The sequence below is a fragment of the Mesocricetus auratus genome, unplaced genomic scaffold (assembly GCF_017639785.1).
Source record: "Mesocricetus auratus isolate SY011 unplaced genomic scaffold, BCM_Maur_2.0 Super-Scaffold_100044, whole genome shotgun sequence".
Classification (NCBI taxonomy): Eukaryota; Metazoa; Chordata; class Mammalia; order Rodentia; family Cricetidae; genus Mesocricetus; species Mesocricetus auratus.
Window position 1 is genome coordinate 8,459,045 of NW_024429221.1, and position 19,663 is coordinate 8,478,707.

The window sequence follows — 19,663 nt, forward strand, 5'->3', positions numbered from 1 at the left end:
TAAATCCCCACACAGTTATAGTGGGAGATTTCAACACACCACTCTCACCACTAGACAGGAATACCAAACAGAAACTCAACAAAGAATCAAAAGGTCTAATAGAAGTAATGACCTAACTGGGATTAACAGATATCTATAGAACATTTCATCCACATAAAAAAGAATATACCTTCTTCTCACCACCACATGGAACCTTCTCAAAAATCGAACACATACTTGGCAACATATCAAACCTCAGCAGCTACAAAAAAATTGGAATAACTCCATGCATCTTATCAGACCACCATGCTTTAAAATTAGAATTCAACAACAACACAAATTGCAGAAAACCTACAAACTCATGGAAATTGAATAATGCTCAACTGCACCATCCCTGGGTCAAAGAGGAAATAAAAAAAGAATTTAAAGACTTCCTCGAATTCAATGAGAATGAAGACACAACATACCCAAACCTATGGGACACTTTGAAAGCAGTGCTATGGGGGAAGTTCATAGCGCTAAGTGCTCACATGAAGAAACAGGTGAACAGTTATACCAGAGAATTAAAATCACAGCTGAAAGCTCTAGAACACAAAGAAGCACACTCCCCCAGGAGGAGTAGACGCCAGGAAATTAATCAAATTGAGGGCTGAAATCAATAAAGTAGAAACCAGGAAAACAATACAAAGTATCAATGCAACGAAGAGTTGGTTCTTTGAGAAAATCAACAAGATAGACAAACCTTTGTCCAAACTTACCAAACAGCAGAGAGTGAACATGCAAATTAATAAAATTAGAAATGAAAAGGGGGACATAACAACAGACTCTGAGGAAATCCAGAGAATCATTAGGTCATACTTTGAAAACCTGTACTCCACAAAATTTGAAAATTTAAAGGAAATGGATGACTTCCTGGACAGCTATCAATTGCCAAAATTAAATCAAGAACAGATAAGCAATTTAAATAGACCTATAACCCCGATGGAAATAGAAACTGTCATCAAAAGTCTCCCAACCAGAGTGCCAGCCTACAATCCTATGGCCAGAGAGTCTGGGAAACAGAAACTTTATTTAGTGGCTGATCGAAGAAGAAGCAGACTCCCTTGGTTAAGTACTGAGCTGAACTCAAGAAAGCCAGTAACAGAGAGGGGAGGACTGATGATCAAAGGGATTAAGACTGGGCTGGTTTAACCCCCAGAAACAGCTGACCAGACAAAGGTTAACTCTTGAATCCCAGGCATTAGCCTGGGAAGCCAGCATGGGACTGATCAAGACCCCCTGAATCTGGGTGTCAGTGAGGATGCCTAGGTAATCTATTGATCCTTGGGCAGCAGATCAGTACCCATCCCAAGTATACACACGGACTTTGGACTCCAATAGAACAATGTGAGATGCACTCTCACCCAGAACTCTTGGGAAAGGGTCTAGGCCCTTCCCTATATGAAATGACACACTATGGACACCCCCATGGAGGGCCTCACCCTCCCTGGAGAAATGAGAGGATAACGGGGGGGGGAAGGGGAGGGCACGGGAGGAAGGGAGGGAATGGGAGAGGGACCTGGAACTGACTTGTGAAGCAACCTTGATTCTTATCTAAATTTAAACTGGAAAATAAAATTTAAAAAAAAAACATGGATTGGCCACACTTGGGTCAGCCAGTGGCACACACGTGTACATTTACAAACACTGGAGCGTGGGGAGGAGAGAGAAGGGCGAAGGAGGGAAGAGAAGGAGTGTGGTTGAATAGACAAATTGGAAAAGGCTAGGTATTATCTAGGTACTAGGTGAAGAGTCTCCCATTTAAATATTTCCCCCCCTCAGTGCTGGGAATTGAACCTAGTATATCACACATTCGAGGCAAACACTTTATCACAGAGACAGAGCCCAGGCCTCTTTTCTACTTTTTATTCTTAAACAAGTTCTCAGGCTGGTCCTGAACTCACTTTGTTTCCCAAGCACGTCTTGAACTTGTGACTTCCCTGCTTCTGGCTCCAGCTGGTTTACAGACTTGTGCCACCAAACCTGGCTAGTGTATCCCACTTCTAAGAGATAAAAATCCCTGGGTTTTCATCTTTTGATGGGCAAAATAAGAGGGTAAAATATTAGTTATCCAAACTCATTTTACTGTTTTAACATTTTTTCTGTATTTTGAAATATAAGATAATGTTATGATTTGTGTTTTTATGAATTACATGTTTGTGAGATTTCTCTTTTTTATTTGTTTATTAAATCCTGCTTTAGCTGGGTTTCTGCTTCTGTGAAAATCACCACGACCAAAAGTAACTTAGGGAGGAAAGGGTTTATATGGCTTATAATTTCCACATTGCAGTTCGTGGGAAGCTAAGGCAGGAACCTGGAGACAGGAACTGAATCAGAAACCTTTGAGGAGTGCTGCTTACTGGCTTGCTCTTCATGGCTTACTCAGGTTACTTTCTTATATAACCAAGTTCCATCCAGTCCAGGGGTGGCACTGCCCTCAGTAGACTGAACAGTCCCACATCACCAACTAAGAAAATTCCCCACAGACATGCACATAGGGCAATCTGATGAAGGCAACGACTCAATTGAGGTTTTCTCTTCCCAGGAGACTCTAGTTTGTCTCAAGTTAACAAAAACTAACTGGTAGAATAGTTACTCTGTCTGGTTCATGGTATCATGTGAGGATAAATACAACCATGATGTGAAAATTTGCTATTATTGTATTGTCATTAAAATAACTGTCATATGCTGAACCATGCTTATATAAATCTGATATATCTACTAGTCTCTATGTCTACTAAAAATTGCAGACAAATAAATAAAATACAATGAAAAAAAGAGTCTCCCAACCAAAAAAAGCCCAGGTCCAGATGGCCTCAGTGCAGAATTCTACCAGAAATTCAAAGAACAGCTTATACCAATTCTTCTCAAAGTGTTCCACACAATAGAAGCAGAAGGGTCTTTGCCAAACTCTTTCTATGAGGCTTCAATAACCTTGATCCCCAAGCCACACAAAGATACAACTAAGAAAGAGAACTTCACACCAATATCCCTCATGAACATTGATGCAAAAATACTCAATAAAATACTGGCAAATCGGATCCAAGAACACATCAACACAATCATTCACCACGATCAAGTAGGTTTCATCCAAGGGATGCAGGGATGGTTCAACATACAAAAATCCATCAATGTAATCCACCATATAAACAAGCTGAAAAACAAAAATCACATGATCATCTCACTAGATGCTGAAAAAGCCTTTGACAAAATCCAACACCCCTTCATGATAAAGGTCTTGGAGAGATCTGGGATAACAAGGACATACTTAAACATAATAAAAGCTATATACAGTAAACCAACAGCCAACATCAAACTAAATGGACAGAAACTCAACGCAATTCCTCTAAAATCAGGAACAAAACAAGGCTGTCCACTCTCCCCATACCTTTTCAACATGGTACTTGAAGTTCTAGCTATTGCCCAACGACAAAAAAGGGGGATCAAGGGGATACAAATTGGGAAGGAAGAGGTCAAACTTTCACTGTTTGCAGACGATATGATAGTTTACATCAATGACCCAAATAACTCTACCAGGGAACTCTTCCAGCTGATTAACACCTTCAGCAAAGTGGCAGGCTACAAGATCAACTCAAGAAAATCAGTAGCCCTACTATATACAGATGATAAAAGGGCTGAAAGAGAAATCAGAGAAACATCACACTTTACAATTGTCACGAACAACGTAAAATATCTTGGGGTAATGCTAACCAAACAAGTGAAAGACCTATATCGTAAGAAGTTTGAATCTTTAAAGAAAGAAATTAAAGAAGCCCTCAGAAAATGGAAAGATCTCCCATGCTCTTGGATAGGTAGGATCAATGTAGTAAAAATGGCAATCCTGCCAAAAGCAATCTACAGATTCAATGCAATCCCCATTAAAATCCTAGCACAATTCTTCACAGACCTTGAAAGAACAATAATCAATTTTGTATGGAAAAACAAAGACCCAGGATAGCCAAAACAACCCTGTTCAACAAGGCAACGTCCGGAGGCATCACCATCCCTGACCTTAAGCTCTATTATAGAGCTATAGTCCTGAAAATAGCTTGGTATTGGCACAAAAATAGACAGGTAGACCAATGGAATCAAATTGAAAATCCGGGCATTAACCCACACACGTACGAACATCTGATCTTTGACAAAGAAGCTATAAATATACAATGGAATAAAGAAAGCATCTTCAACAAATGGTGCTGGCATAATTGGAGACTGACATGTAGAAGAATGCAGATTGATCCATGTTTATCGCCATGCACAAAACTTAAGTCCAGATGGATCAAAGACCTCAACATAAATCCAGCCACACTGAACCTCTTAGAAGAGAAAGTGGGTGGTACCCTTCAACGAATTGGTACAGGAGACAGCTTCCTGAACCTAACACCAGTAGCACAGACAGTGAGATCAACAATTAATAAATGGGACCTACTGAAACTGAGAAGCTTCTGTAAAGCAAAGGACACAGTCAGCAAGACAAAAAGGCAGCCCACAGAATGGGAAAAATTATTCACTAATCCCACATCCGACAGAGGGTTGATCTCCAAAATTTACAAAGAACTCAAGAAGCGAGTCTCCAAAACACCAAAGTACTCTATTAAAAAGTGGGCTGCAGAACTAAATAGAGAGTTTTCAATAGAGGAGTCTAAAATGGCTGAGAGGCACTTGAGAAAGTGCTCAACATCCTTAGCCATCCGGGAAATGCAAATCAAAACAACTCTCAGATACCATCTCACTCCTGTCAGAATGGCTAAAATCAAAAACACCAATGACAATTTATGCTGGAGAGGATGTGGTGAAAGGGGGACACTCCTCCATTACTGGTGGGAGTGCCAACTGGTTCAGCCACTTTGGAAATCAGTAGATTCCTCAGAAAAATGGGAATAAACCTACCACAAGACCCAGCAACTCCACTCTTAGGCATATATCCAAAAGATGCCCATTAAAACAACAAAGATGTCTGTTCCACTATGTTCATAGCAGCTTTATTTGTAATTTCCAGAACTTGGAAGCAATGTAGATGTCCCTCACCTGAAAAGTGGATAGAGAAAATGTGGTACATCTACACAATGGAGTACTATTCAGCAGAAAAAAAATAATGGAATCATGAGATTCGCAGGCAAATGGATGACACTAGAAGAAACCATCCTGACTGAGGTAACCCAGTCACAAAAAGAGAAACATGGCATGTACTCTCTCATATATGGATTTTAGACATAGATCTGGGGAGTGCTATCCTACAATCCTATGGCCAGAGAGTCAGGGAAACAGAAACTTTATTTAGTGGCTGATCGAAAAAGAGGCAGACTCCCTTGGTTAAGTACTGAGCTGAACTCAAGAAAGCCAGTAACAGAGAGGGAGGACTGATGATCAAAGGGATTAAGACTGGGCTGGTTTAACCCCCAGAAGCAGCTGACCAGACAAAGGTAAACTCTTGAATCCCAGGCATCAGCCTGGGAAGCCAGCATGGGACTGATCACGACCCCCTGAATCTGGGTGTCAGTGAAGAGGCCTAGGGAATCTATTGAGCCTTGGGCAGCAGATCAGTACCCATCCCAAGTATACACATGGACTTTGGACTCCCATAGAACAATGTGAGGTGCACTCTCACCCCGAACTCTTGGGGAAGGATCTAAGGCCTGCCCTATATGAAATGACAGACTATGCACACCCCCATGGAGGGCCTCACCCTCCCTGGGGAAATGAGGGGATAACGGGGGGGGGGAGGGCTTGGGAGGAAGGGAGGGAATGGGAGAGGGACCTGGAACTGACTTGTGAAGCAACCTTGTTTCTTATCTAAATTTAAACTGGAAAATAAAATTAAAAAAAAAGAATATATTCGCCAATACTAGTAGTCTTCACTAGGGTCAATTTCATATATTTCAGGAAGATTGGGCTAGATTTCGACACGTTCACCCAAGAGTCTCCCAATTCCCGCCATCTCTCTACATTCTCTCTTCATTTCCACCCTCTCCATCTGAGTCAGATGTGGTTCGAGAGGTATTCTGTTTACTATAATACTCAGGATTCAGAAGTAGGCAGATATTTGAGTTTAAGGCCAGCCTGGTCTTAAAAACAGTACCAGGACAGCCAGGGTTATAATGAGAAATCCTGTCTTGAACCTCCTGAAAGACATCCTGAAATAGTTATGTAAGATTGAATCATGAAAACATAGTTTTCATTTAATAAGTTACAGGAAGCATGAGAGAATTTGAAAGAGAATCTGAGTACTACCTTTATTATAAAACATTAATGAAAATGCTCCTTTCTTTGATAATATGTATTTTTCTAGTATGTAGAGTCTACAAGTTTATATCAAGTGCTTTTGAAAATGGAGACCTTTGATTTTTAACAATAGACATTAACTTAAAAGCCATATAAATGCCCCTTCTTTCATTTATAAAAGTTACCCTGTGTTACTGTGGCCTTTATAAAAGAAACAATTCATTTCAATCTATTTTCAATTTTATCTTTTCTGTACACTTTATCAAAACCATAAAACAAATAGGTATTTTAGAATTTCTTCTCCTGGGAATAAAAGATGATCTGACACTAAAGCCTTCCACTTCCAGCCCCTTATTGCTCAAATACCTAGGCACCATTCTAGAGAAACTACTCAATATACAGGATGCCAGCTCTGCCTTCCATCTTCATACAGCAATGCACGTCTTACTCTCCAATCTGTCCTTCACTGATATCATTATAAGCACAACCATTTTCCCTACGATGCTGAAGAACAGCTGAGCAAAAGCTCAAAGCATCACTTTGTATAGCTGCATCACTCATTCCTTCATTGTCTTCCAATTTGTGTCCTAGAAAACTGGTTCCTTGCAACCATGGTCTGTTATTGCTATGTTGACATTTGTCACCTGCTGAGGTACATAGTCATCATGAGCTCCTGCCTCTGTGACTTGCTGGTTATACTCTTCCTTGTCATTAACATGGTGAATACCGTACTCCTCAGTCTGTCAGTGTTGCAATTGTTCTCCTTAATAAACCAGACAAACTAATACTTATTTTTGGTCTTGCACAGATCATCAAACTTGCGAGTTCTGGCAATTTCAACAATAACATCTTGTATATGTGTGGTGTGTGTCATAATTTTTGATGTACCACTATTTGGGATATTTTCCCCTATATTTAAATTATGTCATCTATTCTTAGGAACTCACAAACAGAGTGGAGTTACAAAACCTTTCCTATCTTTGCCTTTCAACTCTCACTGAAAACTTTGTTCAGTGAGACAGGCTTTGTTGTGAGCATGAGCTCTCCAATGCTTATTTGTCATTTCATAATTTGGTGTTATAAATGTTAATTTTTAATTACTCAAATGCTGAACCCTGCTATCCATGGCTTCAGGAATGGGTAAATGAAGGCTGTCTTGAATCATCACATTCTTGGTACTTACATTTGGTAATTGTATAATTGGTGTCAACTTTGATTTTAGTAATATGTTAATATAACAAAGTAGCTATGAAACTCAACTAATGACTCATCTATCACCAAATTCATCCAGAAAGAATAGAAAATAATGTTTAGGAACAGATAAGTTAACACTTTAATGTTAATTTTTTGTGTGTTGAGTTCTGTGTATTTGTTCAAGTGATACTATTACATAAACTATGCGTTCTCACTTCATTAAAGCCAATTTCAGTTGTTGTTTTAATTTGACAAAATATTGATCAATCTGTCTTGGCTATATATGGAGGGAATGGGACTCAGGTAGTTTGCATTTTTATTCATATCAAGAGTTCACCTTCAGCATGAGCACATGCCTAGGGTTATTTTGGTTCTGTTTTTGACATGACACTTATGAAATAAAAACATACTAAATATTTAAAAGTGCACATATTAAAGTATACTGTTATCAAATCAATAAAAGAAAACATTGGAAAAAATTTGTGAAATTTCCTTGAGTAATATTTTATGGGAGTATTTTCTTTTATTATTTATTCTTCCTTAATACAGCATCCCCTCTGCAGTTTTGCCTCCTTTACTCTCCTCAGTCTCTATCTCAGGCACACCTTGCCTTTCCATTTTATTCATTTCTCTTCCAGCTCCCCTTTCAGGGAACAAAGAGGCTTCCTAAGGACATCAGCCAAAGAAAACACAATAAAACATAAGTCTAGACACAAACCTTCCTCTCAGGGCTGAAGAAGGCAATCTAGATGTAATAATAATGTCTCAAGGGCAAATTAAAAAGTTGAAGACAGGCACATTCCCACTGCTAGGAGTCCCACTAACCTCCAAACTAACAACCATGATATATTTGCAGAGGACAAAGAGCATATTCATACTCTGTGATTGACTCTTAAGTCTCTGTAAGCCCCTATGAGCCCTGCTTATCTGGCATTGTGGGCCATAATCTTCTGGTATCCTTCACCACCCTTGCTCCCAAAATTCTCCCTTCCCTTCTTCCATGGAGTTCCCCAACTCCAACAGAGAAGAATAAATGGAGTTATTAATTTCGAGTTCTCTCTCTTCTTAATGTTTGGATGTAAGTCTCTGCCTCTGCTCCAATCAGCTGCTTGAGGAATTCCCTCTGATAATGAATAATATTATTTTTTAATGTTACTTTGTGATACACACAGACAGTCTACCATTCAAATTCACAAATTGGATTTGATAAAATTAAATACTTTTGTACATAAATTAAATGAAGCTTCAGGCCAAAGAAAATACATAGTTGACAACTTTATTCACAATTTTATACTTTAGAAGTGTACTCCATCTTGATTACTTATGCTAGTCAAACTATTTAATTTTAAAAATAATCTATTAATATATCATAAAAATCTACCTATTCATTATCTATTTACCTATCTGTTTATAAAGACAATAATAAATTGATGATATATTGATGATATATATGAGCAAAGTATTCAGTATATATTTAAATAATGTATCTTAACACTGGAGATATCTGAAAAATACACAGGAAGAATATTGATTTCAGTTGTGGATCATAGTTTCAGAGAGTTCATTACGTGATTGTTTAGTCCCATGTGCTTAAGGTGGATATTATGGTTGCAAGTCTATATGGCAGAAAAAGTTCTGACATCTCTTTTGTAGGCCACATTTGTTAATTAAGAGTGATGCAATAAATAGAATGATATGACACACATCTGGTCTTCAGAGTTAGAGAAGAAACTACCTGAATACTATATGCTTACCACAGTGGGCACCTTTGGGATTAGAATAGTAATGAAGTACATAACTTGACTAAGGAGGAAGTTTTCTATTTATCCCTTTGAGATATAAGGTTGTGTATCTCAGAGTGAGGTATAAGTTTTAAGCATAGTAACGCCACACTCAAGAACACAAACACTTGGCCATTTAAGTATATTGGTGCCTGATAATCAATTCCCAATATGAAACAAATCTTCTAAGATTAAGGGAAATATCTTAAGAAAATTTCATCCTGAAGTAACATGAGTACTAAAGTATATGAAAAAGAGTGAAATATGAAAAGCATCTTCTTGATGTATCTCTTCTCAGTCCAATAATCATGTGAACTTAATCTAATATTAACCAGTGTTTTATTTACCAGACTCTATATGTTGGTTATCCACAGATCTGATTTCTCTACATTCAGAAATATGTCCTTTCTCAATAAAAATTATTCTTATGAATGTTATAAAATATTTTCTTAATTTTATCTGTTGTAAGAAGTCTGGGGAGTGATTTAAGCATCAAAACCAACCATAATACATGAGGTAGTTCAAAAATAGAATATAGGTTTCTCTTATTAGAATATTACTATAGCCCCAGTGCTGTTCTAATGCTTTTCTAACAGATAATCATATATTCTGACACAGATGCTCATGAATTCAATTTTCATTTTACTTTATCCTTTCCAAAGTTCCCACAAAAATATGGAACTGAAAAATCAAAAATCACTTTTAGAATTCCACCTGCTTGGACTGACAGACAATCTCAAACTTCTGCCCCTCATCTTCACCATGTTCCTCTCCATTTATCTGATCACAATTTTGGGAAACCTGCTTATCATCTTGGCCATTAAATCTGGCTTCCAACTGCATACTCCCATGTATCTCTTCCTCTCTATTCTGTCCATTAATAACATTTGCTATAGTACAGTCACATTCTCAAAATGCTGGTAAACATCCAAGCACAGGATGTGTGCTTTCGCAAATTTGCTTTGTTTCAATATTTTGTGGCATGGAAAAATTTCTCCTGGCAGTGATAGCCTATGAATGCTATGTGGTCATATGCAAACCCCTGAGGTACACAGTCATTGTGAACCGTTTTTACTGTGTCCTGATGATTCTATTATCCCTTTTTCTTAGCATTATGGATGATTTACTCACAGTCTGATGGTCCTGTGACTTTCCTTTTGCACACAACTAGAAATCCCCCACTCTTTGTGTGATCTTGCTCAGATTATGAAGCTTGAGTGTTCTGATATATTTCTTAATAATTTCTTGATATTTGTTGCAGCTTTTGTCTTTGGGGGTGGTCAGGTTTGTGGAATTGTTTTTTCGTATATTTACATGAGGTCCTCAGTCTTGAAAATGCCATCATCTGGAGGGAGGCACAGAGCATTTTCTACTTGTGAATCACATTTGTCTGTTGTTTCATTGTTTTATGGGACAGGTTTTGGTGTGTATATCAGCTCTGCACTGACAGAGTCTCTCAAAAACACAGCAATGGCTTCCATGATGTATAGTGTAGTTCCTCCACTGCTGAACACCTTTATCTATAGCCTACAAAATAGAGACATGAAGGAAGCCTTGAGAAAACTTGTTGGGAGATTAATTTTTCTTGTGTAATATATCCTATAGTATCTGTGTTGCGATTTACAAAAATTCAAATTAAGGAGAAATCTAGCAAACAAAAAATCTCCACTTTCCGATAGTCAATAAAATGACTTCAATGTGTAATGAGTTGGTGTTGTGCATTTCCTCCTAAGGTTTGATTATGATATATTATCCATATTAAGTTCCATCTATTTATTACTTAAGTTCCTATAGAATTTCCTAAAGAAGTTGCTTTATTGACAATAGAGAGAAGAAATCTAAAATTACAGATGAATTTGTATAATATTTTCTTTCTTGATTTCTAAGAAGGAAACATGGATCACCCTGTAAAGAGAAATTAGATGATATCTGCAAGGCAACCACTGTGTGTGAAGTCTTAAGAGGGAGGGGAGAGGGGATGAGAACAGGAGGGAACAAGATGGCCTAGGCAGATAGGGATGCAGTGGAAGAGCAATGAAAAAAAAAACAACTTCATAGAGAGAGCCATTATGGGCTTAGGGAGAAACTGGTATGAGGATTACTCCTAAGAGTCCACAAGGAGGATCCCAGGTAACACTCCTAACAATAGCATAGAGGACACCTGAACCAGCATACCCCTGTAATAAGATTGATGAAAACCCCAGTTATCATTATAGAATCCTCATCAAGTAAGTGATGGAACCAGACACAGAAATTTACTACCAAGAACAAGGACAATCTCTGGGAATCCATTCAAAGACAGGGAGTAGGGATCATGTATGAAAGGGATGTCAACAAGAAAATCCACAAATCCAGCCATACAGAAAGTTCCAGAAGGAAAACTCCAACCCAAAAAAGTTAACTACACTCAAAAAAAAACATAGGCAATAGATAATCTCACTTTACCAAAAGCCAGAAATAGGGGAAAAACTCACAAACAATACCATCAACAAAAATGAATACAAAATAAACAAGAATCAACAATAAATGGTCATTAATATCCATCAATGTTAGTGGCTTAAGTCACCTATAAAAATACACAGGCTAACAAAATGGTTTCAATGACAGAATCCATCCTTCTTCCATATACAAGAAACAAAATTCAACTTCAAAGACAGATATAACTTTAGAGTTAAGTGTTGGGAAAAGATTTTACAATCAAATGAACCTAAGAAGGAAGCAGGTGAAGCTATCCTAATATCTAACAAATTAGATTTGAAACTAAAATTAATCAAAAGAGGTGAAGAAGGCCATGTCATATTCATCACAAGAAAAAATCCATCAGGATGAAATTCAATTCTGAAGATCTATGCCCAAAATACAAGACACCCCATTTGTAAAAGAAACATTACTAAAACTCAAATCACACATTAAACCCCACACACTTATAGTGGGAGACTTCAACACCCCACTCTCACCACTAGACAGGACCACCAGACAGAAACTGAACAAAGAAAGGAACTAACAGATGTTATGACCCGATTGGGTTTAACAGACATCTGTAGAAGTTTCCATCGAAACACAAAATAATATACTTCCTTCTGAGGAACAGATGGAACCTTCTCTAAAATCGACCACATAAGTAATAAAGCAAACTTCAACAGATACAAAAAAAGAAATAATCCCTGTATCTTATTTGACCACCATGACTTAAAATTAGAATTCACCAACAATAAAAATTGCAGAAACCCCACGAAGTCACATAAATGGAATAATGCTCAATTGCATTACACCCGGGTAAAGGAAGAAATAAAGGAAGAAATCAAAGACGTCCTAGAATTCAAAGAAAATGAAGGCATAGCTTACCTAGACCTATGGGACATTCTGAAAGCATTTCTAACAGAAAATTTCATAGCACTAAGTGTTCACATGAAGTAATTGGAGAATAACCACACTAGAGAATTAACAGAACACCTGAAACCTCTAGAAGAAAAAGAAGCAAACTCTCTCAGGAGGAGGAGATGCCAGGAAATAATCAAAATGAGAGATGAAATATATAAAGTAGAAACAAAGAAAACAATACAGGGCTAGAACAATGACTCAGAGGTTAAGAGCACTGGCTACTCCTCCAGAGGTCCTGAGTTCAATTCCCCAAAACCACATGGTGGCTCACAACTATCTATAGTGGGATATGGTGCCATCTTCTGGCACGAATCCATATATGCTAACAAAGCACTGTATAGCTATTAAATAAATAAGTCTTTTTAAAAGGAAACAATGCAAAGAATCAAGAAGTAAAGAATTGATTCTCTGAAAAAATAAATGAGATAGATGGATCCTTATCCAACCTATCCAAAAGACAAAGAGAGAACATGCAAATTAATAGAATCACACATGAAAAGGGAAACATAACAACAGACACCAGGGAAATATCAGACCATACTTTGAAAACATGTACTACACAAAATTGTAAAATGGATGATTTCCTGGATAGATATCACTTATCAAAATTAAATCAAGAACAGATAAACAATTTAAATAGGCCTTTAACCCCTAACAAGACAGAAAAATCTATCGAAAGTCTTCCAAACAAAAAACGTCTAGGGCCAGATGGCTTTAGTGCAGAACTCTACCAGAAATTCAAAGAGCTAATAACAATACTCTTCAAGTTGTTCCATACAACAAAAGCATCCAAATTCTTTTTACAAGGCTACAAATACCTTAGTACCCAAACCACACAAAGACACAAGTAAGGTAGAAAACTACAGACCAATATCACTTATGAATATTGATGCAAAAATACTGGCAAATTGAATCCAAGAACACATCAGTGAAATCATACACAATGATCAAGAAAGCTTCATCCCAGGGATGCATGAATGGTTCAATATATGAAAATCCATCAATGTAATCTACCATATAAACAATCTGAAATATAAAAATCACATGATCTTCTTACTGGATGCTGAAAAAGCCTTTGACAAAATTCAACACCCCTTCATGATAAATGTTTTGGAGAGATCAGAGATAACAGTAACATACATAAACATAATAAAGACGATCTACAGCAAACCAACAGCCAACATCAAACTAAATCAAGAGAAATTCAAGGTAATTCCTCTAAAATCAGAAACAAGACGAGGTTGTCCATGCTATCCATATATCTTCAATATTGTACTTGAAGTTATTGCTAGAGCAATAAGAAAACAAAAGGAGATCAAGGGGGATACACATCGGAAAGGAAGAATTAAAAGTTACACTATTTGCAGATGATATGTTTGTCTACATAAGTGACCTGAAGAATTTTGCCAGGGAACTCCTCTAGCTGAGAAACACCTTCAGCAAAGTTGCAGCATACAAGATTAATTCAAAAAATCACTAGCCCTTCTATATATAGACAAAGAAATCAGAGAAACATCATCCTTTACAATAGCTGCAAACAACATAAAATATACTGGGGTAACTCTAACCAAATGGGTGAAAGATGTACAGGACAAGAATTTTGAGTCATTAAAAAAAGAAATTAAGGAAGATGAGAGAAAATGGAAAGATTTTCCATGCTCTTGGATAAGTAGGATCAACATAGTAAAAATGGAAATCTTACCAAAAGCAATCTACAGATTCAATGCATTCCCTATCAAACTCTCAGCACAATTCTTCCCAGACATTGAAAGGACAATTTTCAACTTTATATGAAAAAAAGACTCAGGATAGCCAAAAGAAACCTGCACAATAAAGGAACTTCAGAAGGCATCACCATCTCTGACTTCAAGTTCTACTATAGCACTATCATAATGAAAACAGCTTGGTATCAGCACAAAGATAGACAGGTAGAAAAATGGAATCAAATTGAAGGCCCTGATAATAACCTACACACCTATGAACAACTGATCTTTGACAAAGAATCTAACACTATATAATGAAAAAAGGGATCTTCAACAAATGGTGTTGGTGTAACTGGATGCTGGCATGTAGAAGACTGCAAATATATCCATATCTATCACTATGCACAAGATAGATCCAAATGGATCAAAGACCTCAACATAAATCCAGCCACACTGAACCTCTCAAAAGAGACAGTGGCAAGTACCCTTGAACAAATTGGTACAGGAGATCACTTCTTTAACCTGCAGCACAGACACTGAGATAGTAAATGGGACCTCATGAAACTGAGAAGCTTCTGTAAGGAAACGGGCATAGTCAATAAGACAAAATGTGCAGCTAGCAGAATGGGAAAAGATATTCACCAACCCCCACATCTGACAGAGAACTGATCTCCAAAATTTACAAAAAACGCAAAAAGCTTGTCTCCAAAACACCAATTATAAAATGAGGCATAGTACTAAATAGATAAATCTGAATAGAAGAGTCTAAGTTGACTTATAGACACTTAAGAAAATACTCAACATCCTTAGCCAACAGGGAAATGCAAATCAAAACTACACTCCTGTCACAATGGCTAAAATCAAAAACACCAATGAGAGTTTATGCTGGAGAGGATGTGGAGAGAGGGGACCATTCCTCCACTGCTGGTGTTGGGAGCTAAGTCCTGCCCAAATGATGTGACAGATTTTGATCATAACCTATGGATAGACTTGTCCTCTCTGAGAAGTGGATTGGGTGTGTGATGGTGATTTGGTGGGGGACATGAAAGGATGGGAGGGAGAGGGTGTTGGGATTGATATGTAAAATAAGACTTTTTAATTTCAATAAAATTAACTGAAAAATAAAAATATAAAATACAATATATAATATCTAGCTAAAATTAATTTTCCCAACTGTTAAAATATTATCATCTGTAACATTTTTATTTTTTATCATGTTATCCCAGGTATTATATATGTAATATATTTATTATGCTATATAAATGATACACATGTATAGAAGTAGAGTAGCTTCCTGATACTTTATTCAGGTGCCCTTTGAGCATATAATGTTAAATGAAGAGATAAAACAAGAAGACAACAAAACTAAGTGCTCAAGTTACTCAAAATGGATATGAGCCAGTACTACAGGTTTCCAATGTTCTCTCCTAATGACTGAATAATTCAAGTAAAAGTTCTTCATTCAAGAATATTAATTCTCAAGGATTTCATCTTCTCCACTCTCAAAGGAATTACAAAGGTAGACTCATGCAGAGCTGTGGATATAATGTTCCATTGGTCACAGGGACTGCATATATACTGTAATCATAAGACATTCTTATCTGGGCTGTTAGACTGCATAAACTATTCTGGTCTCAGGTATGTGGATTCACTGCCAGTTTTTGTTTCTTACTCATGTAGCTTCTATGGGTTTCTGTTACTTTTACAAGAATGACTGAGGAATGTTTCTTTGTGTTCATGCTGAGTATATCCAAACTCTCCTAGATTTTGCTTGTCTACCTAGAAAGATCTATACACATTAATTTTCTTTATGTAGTGATATGGTGAAGATATAGAATGGTGAACATAGCCGGTCCATTAAGAAACATCTGTTTTACTGGCTCATTTTTCATTAGCTTTCTTCTACTTTGTAGTATTATATGAGAAAAATTCAATTGCATAGTATCTCATGGAGTCTATCTATACCTTCCATACTTCATATCAATTTATATATAATTGGCAAATGTAAAAAAAATTTGTTGTTAGCAATCATGTAATTAACTTAGAATAGAAAATATATGAGTGTATGTCACCAGGTCATTCTTGGTTTTCACTTCCTGAATCTTATTCTCCAATGCTTACTGGGTCTTTATCAGAAACTACTTTCTATTTATTCGTATTCAAAGAGATCACAGTAAGATAATAGGGGAAAACAAGATGATGTTCATGTTTATATGTTACAGTGCTTTAATTATGAGTTTTAAATGAAAGCAAAAGCAAAATAATACCAAAAGAAATAAGAACACATCTATGCTTCCTGAATTCATAATCAATGATATTTTAACTTCAAAATTCTTAAATTTATTAAAAAGCTTAAATCAATACAATATACCTCTGAGGTTTCTGTATACTATCTACTTTCAAAAAGAAAAAAATGTTTTACTTTAATTTCCCTAAAGATACAATTTTGAACTAATGAACAAATTACTTGAATATATCTTGTGCTATATATGTGTATATTTAGATTTATTATAAAATGTATGCATATTCTTCTTCTTGTCTACATCATTACTTATCTATCATCCATAGGATAAAAGGCAACTCATATTTCCTTTGTTACCCTGCAGCAGATCCATTTGAAATATATATAGTAACACTAATAAGAAGATAAGCCTCTCAATCTCTGACATTCCACAAGTGAAGAGATTAATTGAAATTCTGCCCAAATTTTCCCAAATATTGGGAGTAGTACCATGCCAATCTGCCACTTGATTTCCAGGGCATACACAGAGGTTTCCATAACTTATATTGTGAATGTAGACAGCATGGTAGACATTTGATATTACATCTCTGGTATTTGCATAATATTGATCCAGGACATATATATGGATGCATCCTATCAAAAGTTTAGTTTCTGAACACTGAAAAGCAGCACATATGGAGATCAAATGAATCCTGAACAACTAAACAAACTTTTATCATTTATACTTTAATAAGAAAGTATAGCATAATCTGACTTTCACACAAGTACAAAAACTATGGAAAGTAAACTTATTTGTAGCCACATCTAGAAAGCATGGATGTATAGCAATAAAATATTTAAAATAATCATCATAGCTACAATGATGCCTCCCTGGTAACAGTGCTTATACTGCTCTTTCAAGGGGCATAATTTTGAATCACAATGTCAGTGTCAAACCTCTTACAGAAGACTATACACAGTACCAAGAAAACACAAGACCTCTGGTTTATCCAGGCACATACACTCATGTGTACAGATATATTTATATACACATGCACATACATGAACACATTCACACGATAGTTGTGAGAAAAGTAAAGCATGTAATGTGGTCAAAGCGGTACATAAATGTTTTCAAGTGTTTTAAGTGTTAAAAATATCAGAAATTTTAGGAGAAAATATCTGGATGAACTACAAAAGGGTAAATGAGATTTAACTTTCTAGTTCTTGGTAGGATAATGATAGTTGAAATCTATGAATTTTATAAAACATGTAGCTTTTTAAGTTCCGAACAACAATAAAGTGCATATTTAAAATCCTAAAAGGTCAATTCATTTGTTTCACTAAAATTTCTGATATTATTGCCTTTAAATATAATTACATCATTTACACCTTCATTTTTCTAATTCCAATTCCACAAATTCATGCCCTCTTCCATCTCAAATTCTTTGACTCTTCTTCATTTGCTATTACATATTTAATATATGTGTTATCTTATCTATATCTATATGTCAAATTATGATGAGAAGATATTTACCTGTTTCTGTTATTGGATATGAGAAAACATAACCCATGTATATTGAGAAAATCACTTGTCAAAACTGTACCAAGATCAAAACCTAGAAAACATTCCAAAAATAATATATGGACTTCTTTTGTCAGTGTGGCATATACAGCAGAGTAACACTCAGATGTTATGACTCACTAAAGATTTTTCTTGGTGGAATCCATGAATGACTCAAGTCAAAATCAACTAACATATCACAGAAAGCATGATACCTTTGTGATAAGTTTCCCTAAGGATTTCTTCATATCCCTATTCCTTAGGCTATAGATAAAGGGATTCAACATTTGAGGGAGGACTGTGTACATCATATATGACACTGTAGTTATCTGAGGTGAAACAGTAATTTCAGAGCTGATGTAAACTCCCACTCCTGCACCGTAGAATAAAGACACAACTACAAAGTGAGAACCACAATTGGAAAAGGCTTTATACCTTCCTCTCATTGAGGATATTCTCAAAATAGAGGAAACAATTCGAGTATAAGAGAAAATTATTCCAGAGATTGGAATGCCACCAAATATAAATGTTGCAAGATATATCAGAAAGTAGTTGATGAGAACATCAGAACAGGCAAGCTTGATGACCTGAGCAAGTTCACAGAAGAAGAGAGGAAGTTGAATGTTTGTGCAAAATGAGAGCCGCAGTACCATCAGACATTGTAATAAACTGTTCACAATGCTAATGATCAGGGACACTAGTATTAGCAGACCACAGAAGTTTGGATTCATAATTACTGCATAGTTCAGGGGGTGGCAAATAGCTGCATAGCGGTCATAAGCCATTGCAGCAAGGACACAGCTTTCTAATACAGCGAAATTCAAAACAAAGCAGGCCTGAGTGAGGCAGCCTGTGTAACTTATGCTCTGATCATGTGTTTGGATGTTCTTCAACATATTAGGGACTGTGGCTGTACTTAGGCAGATGTCAGTAAATGAAAGTTTGGAGAGAAACAGGTACATGGGTGTTTGTAGATGGGGGTCAGAGCTGACAGTAAGAATGATGAGCAAATTTCCCAGAATTGTGACCAGATATGTGAACAGGAAGAAGCCAAAGATGAGGGGCTCCATTGTAGCATCATGAGTTAGTTCCAATAGAAAAAAGTAGAAGATGCCAGTTTGATTTCCAGCTTCCATGTTGCTAATAAACCTAACAGAAACACAGAGTGAATTGTAATATTTGAACACCATGATTCAGCATCACTTGGCAACATGTCAGACATAAAAGTTTTACTGTAAACCCAGACAGGCACTTCCGTTTCATTTAAGACATATCCCAGAAGATAATACTTAAAATTTTATGCAGTTGATTTTCATGAATGCTGATTTTTCAATTATTTATCTTTTATGTTTGGATAGGGAAGTTCTTATACATTGCCACACATGTAGAGGAACCTACAGGGGTCAATTTTCTCTCTTTGTCCCATTTGCCTTGGACTAGAAGTCAGGTTGTCAACCTTGGTCACAAGAGACTTCACTTTATAAGTCATCTTTCAGGCTCAATATATGATGACTTTTGAGGAAATGTATAATTAATGAAGATCTTTATCATTTACATTGTGAGAACATAAAGGCATAAG

The 19,663-nt window shown here is 36.5% G+C and overlaps 1 protein-coding gene and 1 pseudogene across 1 annotated transcript; one reads left to right on the forward strand and one right to left on the reverse strand.

The window, feature by feature from the left end:
- Positions 1–9,890: 9,890 nt before the first annotated feature.
- Positions 9,891–10,808, forward strand: LOC101837761 (annotated as a pseudogene).
- Positions 10,809–18,281: 7,473 nt separating this feature from the next.
- Positions 18,282–19,235, reverse strand: LOC101835911 (olfactory receptor 7G2-like). Its single transcript, XM_013126221.3, has one exon. It carries the CDS (start codon positions 19,218–19,220, stop codon positions 18,282–18,284), a length of 939 nt encoding a protein of 312 aa, XP_012981675.1. The 5' UTR covers positions 19,221–19,235.
- Positions 19,236–19,663: the final 428 nt, after the last annotated feature.

Excerpts from the sequence above, each read along its gene's own strand:
- LOC101835911 (XM_013126221.3), bottom strand. The coding sequence starts at position 19,220 with ATGGAAGCTGGAAATCAAACTGGCATCTTCTACTTTTTTCTATTGGAA.